The sequence below is a fragment of the Aphis gossypii genome, chromosome 2 (assembly GCF_020184175.1).
Source record: "Aphis gossypii isolate Hap1 chromosome 2, ASM2018417v2, whole genome shotgun sequence".
Lineage (NCBI taxonomy): Eukaryota > Metazoa > Arthropoda > Insecta > Hemiptera > Aphididae > Aphis > Aphis gossypii.
This window is the reverse complement of record NC_065531.1, coordinates 86588862-86600827: the sequence shown is the minus strand read 5'-3', so window position 1 is coordinate 86600827 and position 11966 is coordinate 86588862. Positions and strand designations below refer to the sequence as shown.

General features: G+C 25.1%; 1 protein-coding gene across 1 annotated transcript; it reads right to left on the bottom strand.

The window, feature by feature from the left end:
• Positions 1 to 7476: 7476 nt before the first annotated feature.
• Positions 7477 to 11919, bottom strand: LOC126550158 (protein takeout-like). The gene is made up of 6 exons (XM_050201180.1): positions 11590 to 11919; positions 9625 to 9717; positions 9417 to 9558; positions 9223 to 9359; positions 8970 to 9119; positions 7477 to 8377 (listed from the first exon to the last, which is right to left on the bottom strand). The coding sequence occupies exons 1-6, from the start codon at positions 11681 to 11683 to the stop codon at positions 8226 to 8228; spliced, it is 768 nt and encodes a 255-aa protein (XP_050057137.1). The 5' UTR covers positions 11684 to 11919; the 3' UTR covers positions 7477 to 8225.
• Between the last annotated feature and the right edge of the window lie 47 nt (positions 11920 to 11966).

Here is an 11966-nt window from a genome sequence, read left to right as displayed (position 1 = left end):
TTATACAATATATGTTATATAAAAACTTATACACTTAAAATAGGTACGTATTAGTAAAAATATTGAACCCTCCCCCTCGAAAAAAATGTATAGGCCCGCTCCTGTCTCACGGATTGTCGGGATAAAGTAACATGCGAGTCAAACAAAATGAAACATCGTCAAATACACGAGTAGCGAGAATGACCCAGAACAAATTATCGTTTAATAATAAAATTATATAATATATTATAATATTTTACTTACTCATAATTTTATAATCTCAATTTATATAAGTAGGTAATTGATGTGAATTTTTATTTATAATAATATATAACTATCGGTTTGAAAAAAAAATCAAACTTTGTATGAAAAAAAATAATTAAAAACTATATTATAATAAAAAATAGTAAATTGTACATTTCGATATAAATATAATTCCTTTTTGAGACATCTCATGTTTTGTTTGTCCTGTAGAAGTGGTCTCAGAACTAGTTGCCGTATATATTTTGAGCTTCGTCTATTTACCTGGGTCAAAAAATCCTACCTCGTTTGTGCATTGTAACTATACAAAATTATTGTACATCAAATGCGCATCAATATTCGGAACAATAGAAGGGTATATAAAGAATAATTTTTGGTAGAAAATTCAATGATTGTCATAAATCATACGTAATTTATTAATATAAACAAACAATTAAAAACAAATTGAATTAATCCAATTGAATTTTAGTTATAATAATTATATAAATGCACATCACACTTAAGTTGTTAATCTGAAATCTCGTTGTGTTATTACTAACTGATTAACTACACAATATTACTACGGTACTATGGTTTAAAACAGAAATACCAATTCAATATTTGAAAATTGAATATTATGAGAGAAAATTTAGAGATTTTTAAATTTTTAAATCAAAATTAGAAAACAACTTGCACCTTTTTTAGTTCTATTATTAAATGATATTGATGCACAAAAGATGTATAATATTTATACAGCCGATGCGCGAACAAAAAACTTGAACAATTCACAAAAAAGGTCGAAATTAACAACAGTCATACGATGACAACAATTGGCTGATCTGACCAACTTGATTAAATCCTAGAGCAATATACATATATATATATTATATTATATGTCTATAAATTAAACCTTGTATAATATTGTAATATTTAGTTTCCAAACTACAATAAACGATTTTAACGTATTTCTATAGATTAAACGTTTGGAGCTGAGCAACCATTACGGTAGTCGTGATATACCAATAATTTTTTGTTAACAACAAATTTACAAATATCAAACTAGAAAAACGAACGAATGATAAGTGTGTTAACTGATAAAGAAATAACAACATTGATGAACGATAAATATTTAGTACACCGTTAATATGTAAATTTCTGATATTATAGTCTCTGGAATATATTGCTCTCAAAAATATATATCACAAAGTCATAAATGTACCTATATTTACTTTTGATAGTATATCGTAATATTGACATTCGACAGAGATTATTTTTAATCGCCATGACTCAGCGACTCACATGTAATTCAATGATTACTTCCAAGAAACAATCAAACCCGTAGAGAACGCACGATCGTCAAGTATGTATCATCAAGTTACCGCCGTCCGAATGTCGTGATTTTTAGGGTCTTAACAAAATTCACATGCTCACGAATCACGATCCTCCCCCATTATACCCTATTTATACTCATTGAACTTTTAACTTGACTCGCAGGATAATGTGGAGAGTTCTCTACTCATGTTCAACGTTCGGCGATCACTCCAAAAATATCATATGATATTTTTTAAGGTACCAAGTCAAAATCATTTTATTCAAAATAATTTATTACATACTTTATAAGATTTCTGTGGAGAACTTGTATACCATACATTCAAATTAAAAAAACCATTAACTGATATTATAAAATATTATAAGGCTCTCCCGTTCGTTGCGAGTTTCTATAATACACATGTAATATATAATGTGCATTGCAGTTAATGATGCCATTTCCGGGTAAATACTATATCACCGCACAATAAACAGAACACGACTATTCTTGTTTTTGTGTACAATTACGCCATACAACCGTACCGTTTACTACGTACAAACATTGATAAAAAATATCAATATAATATAAAAATATAGTATGTAACAAGTAGGGCAGAAGACTTGTAGTCTATAAAAATCACTAAATATGCATTTGATTACTATGAATACCCAAAATATGCATTATAAAAATAAAAACAAGAATATATTTATTAATTTTTTTGTATTTTGAATTAGCTTTATTTTTCTACGTATTATGACTTTAAGTATTAAATTACCAACAATACGATATCACAATGTAAATGATTATCCTTATATCTACTTTTAAATTAATTTATGGAAAATTAATCATATAATATTGTCTTATTGACGATTTTCAAACACTTCTAGGAAAAACGTATGTCCGTCGACTGTTAAAAATTATTATTATACGATACAAATTAAAAATAAATTTATTTTTTGGTTATATTATTTAAAATAAAAACGTTAATGGAGAAAAATGTATAAAACTGTAAATTAACTTGAAATATGTCTCCAAAAATATAAAATGAAAGAAATATGTCTTAAAAACAAAAAAAAATAATTTCAATAAATGTATTTAGGTATTTACAAAATAAAATTTTAAAACTAGCCTTGTGAATATATGAAACGTATCTGTTTCGTACTCTGCTATTTTTGTGTCGGTGCAAAACAAATATTCAAATGATAAAAAGTTCTCTGGCCTAGTAATAAGTATATTTAATAAATAACACAGTATAGTGAAATACAAACTTAATAAATTGTACAAAATATGGTTGTGTAGCTTTTAAAACACGAAGTGTACCTATAAAGTACCGGTATTTCATGTTCAAATATTATTCTGAAAGTCGTCAAACAGTCACTTGACAATTTCACCGGGGTTTAATTCATATCCTACAAATTTGTCTAGTTTAGTATACACTTTTTACTATTAATATACGTATAATATATGTAAATAAAATGTAATGTCCCTTATTTTTAAAAACGCGTAATCTTGTGAACTGTTGAGCCGATTTATATGAAATTTGATATGATTATTCCTTTCAAAACTACAAAGGTTTATGTGATATGTACGTCCTCTGCAACAACTCAATCATGTAAAACAAATGTATTGACATCAAGCTGTTGGCGTTTTAAGGAATTTTCATTGAAAGGCTGAGCTCCTAAATATATGTATATAAGATAGTAAATTATGAAAAAAAAAATGTTTTCTTCAACAAATGTTCTGTAATGAGGAGTTCTCAAATTGTTGATATTCTTTAATTGACATTCAATTTATTAAATAGTGATGATACTCATATATTAGTAATAAATAATTTAAAATACAGATAATGTATAATGAAATAAAATTATATAAACTTATTAATATAAATTTTAAGTCACTTATAAATATACAAACATTATGGTAGAAAGGTGTAAGAATAATTTTTACACAAATGAATAAAGAAAATATATATGACATATGTGTTATAGCTGGCTATTTTTAATCACGTAAAATAAAGTCCAACATGGTTGAATGGATATCAATACCTATGGATGGAAGGGGAATCTGGACCCATGTATCTCAAACCACCATAAATACGCCATTGATTTTGATACCCAAAACTTTCAAGTTTAATTTTAACTAATATACTAAACTATCTTGTAATGTTACATCTTTTATATACAAGTTTTGGTACTATTTTATTCACCATTTTACATAGAAATCATATAATAAGTTGAGTGTTTTTAAATAATTTACAATTTGTAGGTTATTAAGAAAATAAATTTGCAGATATACATTATACGTATTTTCATTATTATACTTTATTTTATTATCATTACTAGAAAAAAAGTGATAGTGGTTATTTCAATGTTTAATGTGCAACGTTTAATACCCCAGGGTTCACAATATGAAGCCATTGCAAGAGCTATGTACTTTTCTTTCGTATTTCAACTAGGTAATATTAAATATTAATACGTGAAGTACACTTTTTCCTGATCATCAATTATAGTAATGATGAGTTATTAATATTGATATATTCATTAAAATCTGCAATGTTGTACTCATATGATGGTTTGTGTAAGATTATTCTGCGTCAAGTGGTGTGTTTTATACTCGGTGGTGAGGGGCCGGACTCGAGTATGACTCTTTCACATAACCATTTATATTGATATAATTCTTTCTATATCAGCAAAGACTAGATTTTTCAAAAAATCAAATAAACTGACAGTGGTAAGCAAATGTTATGAACATGTGTACTTATACAATATTCATAAATTCTAAATAACGGTAAAAACTCTTGTGAAAACGTAATATAACATGATATATTATTTTCCTCCAAGGAACTTTATGCAATGGAGAATATGAGTGACGTATAACTATAGTTATTATTTGTATACGCTGTCCGTGTCTTATTTATATTGGCTTTGGTATTTACTGGAAAAATGTAAGATGCATTTAATCATACTGGAAATTACGAGACTCAGAAATATGCATAATATAAATAACTCGTTTTGTTGGAATTTCATTGCATTGAACTAATAGTAATCCACTCACGAACGATGTGAAAACAGTTTAATAGACAATTAAATGACACAACGGACACAAAAATGTTCTTTAACGGCACGTCTGACTAACGATGAAAGGATGGTTAGGATAATACTCGATCGCAAGTATTATATCACACATGAAACGTGAACCGTGGTAGCTAAATTTAAAAGCACTGAGTATGTACTTGAGTGTTATGACTTGTGAAGATGTTCCTTGATAATAAATTGTTTATGTAATATTCAAACCTCTCCCTTCGTATACTCACATATAACATTATATGTATAAAATTATTTTTTACTCTCTACAATAATAAATTTCTGTTTATAAATTATACGTGCAAGATATAGCTGGGGTAGGTGACAAATAAAATAGCACCTGTGCGTAAAAATTATACGAATTCGTTGCTGCAATATTTTTCTTATTAAGTTAAATGCACTTTTCGGATCAACATAATAAGAAACGGACACTTCATCAAATATTGTATTTATCATTAACTACATCATCATCGATTAAGCCAGACAAATTCAAAATAAATATAATATGAGGTACAACGAACGTATTTCATGTAGTATGTAGTAAACGATACCTACGCAAATTATCGTACACTCTAACGACATCTTTTGGAGACAGGGCAAAACGTTTGAAATCGACGTTCAGTATCAAATCAGATTCTGTATGCCAACCAATATTATATTTCGTATTGTATACACTGCCAACTGCTCACGGCAACATCGATGCTTGAAATCTTCGATGTTATTGGAACTCACCACACCTCATACCGTACGATATATAAATATAATGATTAAAATGTATCAGAGTGCGAAAACTTACAGACTTGGCCATATCTTGGAACCCGGTGGGAAGGATAATATTCTTCTACTATGAATCTGTATAAAAATGTATGTTTATAGGAAGTACTACTATAGCATACTCGTACAATGCGTTCATAATATTTTATAATAATGTTAAATTAAAAATTTTATTTTATTTTTTTAATATATTATTTTTAAATTGTATAATAAACTCGTAGGTATTTGTCTATACACAATATCTTGTTAAATATAGCTATATTATTATGGTCCATACTTCAATCTATAATACATTACTTTGTTAATTTCAGCCTTTCTTTGAATTTTGTACAAATACATAAACATAAAATAAAATACTATAACAATGTGTAATTTGGGGGGGGGATTTTTGGATTACATCTCTTAATTTATATAAATGTAATTAAAATACATTGAATACTACATTCGATCCGATTTCCTCTTAATTTATATTGTTTGTTAAATCAGACGAGTTTTTATTAATTAGTTCAATTCATACGCACTCATTTATGCAATCAATTGTTTCTTGTTTTTCGAAAACCCTTTGTTCATTATTATTTTTTTATGTCAATCGATATACATGAGTACCTCAACTAATTTATTCGATTTTTTTGTATTCCTTTATATGGAACTATAAATACGTATGTGATTACATACACAACTTTTCAAAGTAAAATAATGTCCAACAGCATTATTTTAAGTCGAGTTAGGGTAGGTACTGTTTTAAGCATCACATACCTTTAATTGAAAATTAAAATAATATTAATTACCTACCATTCAAAATCAATGTTGTTCTACTAAAGATTTCAATTGCACTCAAAAACTTGATTGATCACAAAACAAAAACAATAAAAAAATAATCTTCAATTAATTTAATTTATACCATAGATATGTAATTTGTATGTTTTTTTCTGACGTACTGTAATATTCCACAAATTTTAAGGTACATACACTTTTATGTATAATTGACGTCAACAATTGAGTACAGATTGACACTCAATGCAAAAACTTGTTGTGTAGAGAGATTATATCATTCATGCTAATAATTTTTGTTCCATTGTTCTGGTATTTTTTTCAAATGATTTACACAAAACGTCCAACAAACTATGTATAATAGCTGTGATAAATAGTTGACATGAATCATTAATTGTTTTGTGCTCGTACATGATAACCAATTTTAAAACAAAAAAGTGCTATAGATTAAGGTTACGCGTAAAATGTCAAACATATACATTTATCAATAAAACTAGGTAATATGAGTATACAGAAAGATTATTTACAAATTTTATAATTAAGTAACGAATTTAAATAAAATAATCATTTTAGATTCTGAGCAAAGTGAAAAATGTATTTGATAGTTTTACAGCAGTGTTTTAATACTTGAGTATTCGTTTAAAAGTATTAAAATGTAAATTCTTATCTATGTGTTAAAACTGTTTATGTGCCTCTACCTATGGATTTGAAATCTAGTCTTGTTGTTACTATTTAAAGAGGTAACTTGGAACCAAAATCCAGGTCATTCATATTAAGTTTCTCCGCACCTTATCAAAATATGCTCATTGCTCACCTAATCTTTAAATACTTTTAAAAAAAGGTGTTTTGACTGAAAATTAAGTAGTTAAATTTTTTTTTTTTTCATACATCAATAGAATTCGAAATAATGAGTGTTGTTTGATAAAAGAATCATTATCAATATTTCATAACTTTATATAAATATTAAATTATGACATGTTTATTGATTGAAAATCAATTTTTTTGATCGCTAAACCGAATTAAAAATATCATGTTTAACTAGATCGGTGATTATACCATTCTCACACATTCAATTTACATAATATACGCATACAAATTTGTGACGACAATCAGTATAATAAACAAACATTTTTTTCAATTTCTCATTTCCACAAAAACTAACAATTCTGAATTCAAGTCAATAACTGACTATGGGTTATGCTTATGAGTTTATGACCCGATAAAAGTTACAAATTATTTTCACATTTTAAAAATTAATAATATAATATAACGTAGTAATAGATTTGTTAGATTTGTTTTATGTATAAAAAAACATTCATATGCTTTGAAATAATGATTGTTATTCAATATGAATCACCCAGTATAATTGTATAGAATTAGAATTGTGAAAAAAAAATGTTCAGATAACCGTCAAGGTGTTTCCGCGGTATAGTGTGATGGTCACCATTACTTATTAATTAATATGTTGTTTGCAGTGTTAAGGTGAACACTGAACACCAGACTGCACGATCATCATGATGTAATATATATATTATATAAGCGTGTTCACTACCAGTTTATATTATATACTGGTTAACATAATGTTAATTATTAATTTATCATTCAGATAAACGGTACAATAATATAGTTATGACAATTACTTGTATTTGTAAAATACAAAAAAAAAAAAAAATGTAATCTATTTATCTATATAAAATATGTCTATTACATTATAATTCAGTAATCATTACATTACACTTAATGATTTTATTGTTTATTGAAAATATTGTTTTTATAAAAACCAACGCCAAATTATTTAAAATGTAATACATATTATATATAAGAATTAAAAATTTACAACATTATTTACATAATTAAAAATTACAAGTTTAATTTACAAAGCTAGGAGTGATATCATTCAGTTAGAATAACTTGAATAACACTTATAAAAATGTACTTAAAATTATTATTCAATTACACAGTAATTTTTTAACTTATTTTTAAATTAAGATTACTGCAGTTTAATATATAATGATTATTTACAAATAATTTATTATACAAAAATAATATGATGTGTATTAAAATTATATTTAATCTATAAAAATTTGATTTAATGGAATCCTATTAAAGAATTCTTGCGCGATCGAAATAAAAGCAACACTCAACGCTTTTTCAAAAGCTGGTTGCATATCGTTTAACAGTTCCATCCAATTCTCGTTTAAAAATAAGTTCATGTTGTCACCTGCATCATAAAAAGTGTTAACAACAAATAAATTAAAATTTGCTAAACATATTATATAAAATAGAATTGACGAATGGAATTGGATTTTATACTAAGCTATCAATGGTTATAGTACATTTTTTTAAATTAGTTTATGATCAATTTATACAAATAATTAAATTAATGCACGTCTTTCATTACGTTGTACGTATGTCCTGTGGGTTGGTTTGCATATTCCAAATTGCCAGCATTATTTTTTGGTTCAATCAAAAAGATATCTATCAATTTATTTAAATCATAATCATATTATTTAAATACTAATTGCGTCTATTTCCTTTAATTATATACTTCTTTTATATGGTAACCAACATATTTATTAATAGTAAAATATTTAAATCTCAATACTTTCGTCGTTCTACGGAAATATAATTTTTTTTAAAGCATTATATTTAATGCATTATTATACACTTTTTCGTAATAACACGATTTATCTCAGTTAAATATTAAATTATTATAAAAATATTATATTATATTATTTCAGTATTATATTGAATATAATGAATTCTATTTAACAAATTTACAGAACTGTTTATCTTATAAAAAGTATACTCACCAAGAATTTTGTCTCCGTTAAATAAATTATTCATTATTAAATGCATTTTTGAAGTTGTAAACTTAAAATCTAAACTTTTAACTTCTAAATGTGTAATGCCATTTTTAAGTACTGGCTTCATTTTAACAACACTAAACGATTTGTAATTGTCTAAAAATAAAAACAACGTGTTATTAGTTTTATATTTCTTGTAGAATTGTCAAAAGCCATAAACAATTATTATACACCAAAATATTTAACAATTTTAAATTACCTAAAGTAAATCTACATGTTCCATTTCCATTAATGGGCAAAATTATTACTCTACCATTTGTTTCATATTGACCTTCTAATATAATTGGTTTTTGGACGACAATAGCAACATTTAGTGTAAAATTCTTCGGATCAAATCTATAATAATATATGAATATTAAATTTGTCAAAAAAAAATGTAATTATATTATTTACGTCAAATCCTTGATAATTGTTGATCTCATGTTTAAAATATCTAGATCTTTAAACTTCAGATTTACACCTCCTATACCCTTATCTATTGTTAATGAACTGATTCTCAGTGGATCCGTCGGAAGTAATCCGAGACTCGGAATACCTAAAAATATAATATATCATACAATTAATACAAAATATTGATTAAAATGTTTTAGATTGGTTTTACCTTTTGACAAATAAGGAGTAGCCCGCTGTAACTCATTTCTCATACATTCGCTTATAGCCGGATCACTTAATTTGCATTGCACAAAACCTTTTGCTAAAAAAAAATTACAATAATACATGATATAAATTCAAAAAGCACATTTTTATTAGAAGTTTTTAATAAATATTATATGATTTGTTAAGTAAATGTTACACCATAATCACAATATTATTGTGTCATGGTAAATAATATAAACTACTTAAGTAATATTATAGACATAATATGTAGCATAATACAATTTCATAAACTTTATTTCAATTTTTTTTTTTTTAATTCCAGTATTATTTTTTTTTTTTTTTTTAATAAATAAAAAAAATAGTTAATTTGACCATAGTTATGTGTATTATTCTTTTTAGTTTAAACTCATGAACAATTTTTTATATAATTTAATATTCAAGTAAAGTTGTTGTAATTGTATAGAAATAAGTAGCCATGGTTAAGTTGTGACCATGTAATTGTAAGTCATTCAACATTTTTTAATAAAATAAAAACATGGAATAAACTTGAAAAGAATGTTTTTAAATTATATTATTTTAACAGTATCAGTATATATTACTTTTAATAATTTTAATTTTAAAATGTGAAGGCCGCTCTAAGCATAATAGTTACTGGTTCCATAATAAAACAAATTTATATATATATATATATATTTATTGACATAGACATTGAAAAAATAATGCTCGAACCGGTCTAGAGACATCACTCTAAGTAATAAATGGTTTTCCGGTAAGACAGAAGCACAGTCAGAGATTTACTCACGGGATCTTGAATAGAGCATCAAGGATCAAAAAACGATTTTAAACTTCCTTAAGATGATAATTTAAGTAGGTACATCTTTTTAGATTTTTATATTTCAAATCTTCAAATGTTTTACATAGCATAATATTATTTAATTATTCTAACTTATACATAATGGTCATAACGAAAAAAACGATGAATAATATCTTTAAATATAAATCATATTCTAAAATTTACCTAACAAACGTATAAATTATATTTTTTCCAGTCTATAATATGATACAAAAAAATTACAAAATCACCTTTTTTGTATATTAAAAAAGTGACTTTTTAAACTTCTAAAAATCAAATATCAAAAATTAATACAATTGTAAAGTTTTATTTTTTTTTTTTTGTTCTATTGTACATTATTAATTATTAATAATGTACAATTATTGTGTTACACTGCGAAAGTTCAATATTGGCGATGTTGTGATTTGTGGGATGTATATAAATTTCACAATAAATGAAATTGTAAATTTTTTAATATTCTATAATTTTGTATCATGTTAGAAATGTTTTTTAATGTTTTCTATTATTAATTTTGTATAAATAAAGATACTAATATAAAGTAATGTTTAAAAATTCATCTTAGAAATTTATTTGCTTTTTTCAATATCAATGGTATAAAAAAAAAGTTTAGTAATATTAATATTAATGATTACTAAGTTTATAACAATATTATTCAGCATTTTAAAATCAGCACAATCCAAACTACAACTAGACGATGTCGATATAATATGCAAGTTTATACTTTAAAAAATATTAACATCAATACTTAAAAACAAATTAGAATTTAAAAAATAAATAAAAAATAAAATGAAATTGACATAAATTATACATTGGAACTTAAAATTTTTTAAATTTAAATTTTACTTTTAAATTTTTTTTTTTTGTTAAATACTTATAGTAAAAGTAATTTTACGTCTTGAATATTTTAGTTATGAATCTAAATATAATATTACTAATTTATACGTGTCTACTTTTTTCACTATTCTAATTTCGTATGAATAATACGCATTTTAAAATTTGAATATTTCTATTTTAGTAATTACATTTTAAACAGTCTTAAAATTAAATAATTAATCATAGTGATATTTAAAAACCCATTTATAAGTTAAAATTATTTATAGATTATTTTTCACTTACCCAATTTTGTTGAAGGGGCGGCGTGTATGGTTCCAACGAAAATGTACGTAAGACAACAAACAAACTTTACGATAAAAGAAGCCATATTAGTCATTTTGTATAATTTTTATGTGCAAGATTACAAAATTAATTTATCGAAACTGAATCCTAATGCACTTTAGGAATCCGTTTTTACAGGTAATCTTGTGTAGTTTTAACTGAAAGACATTAGCCAGACGATTAAAGAAAAAGATAATTCCATTCACCTCTATAACCCTAACAGCTAACATAGCCTTCAATCCCTACTGTTATTCTGTTTACTGAATATGAATGTGTTACAAAAAATATTAGTCAAAAAACAAGTATAACAAGATGTTAGTACATTTTTAGAACAATCA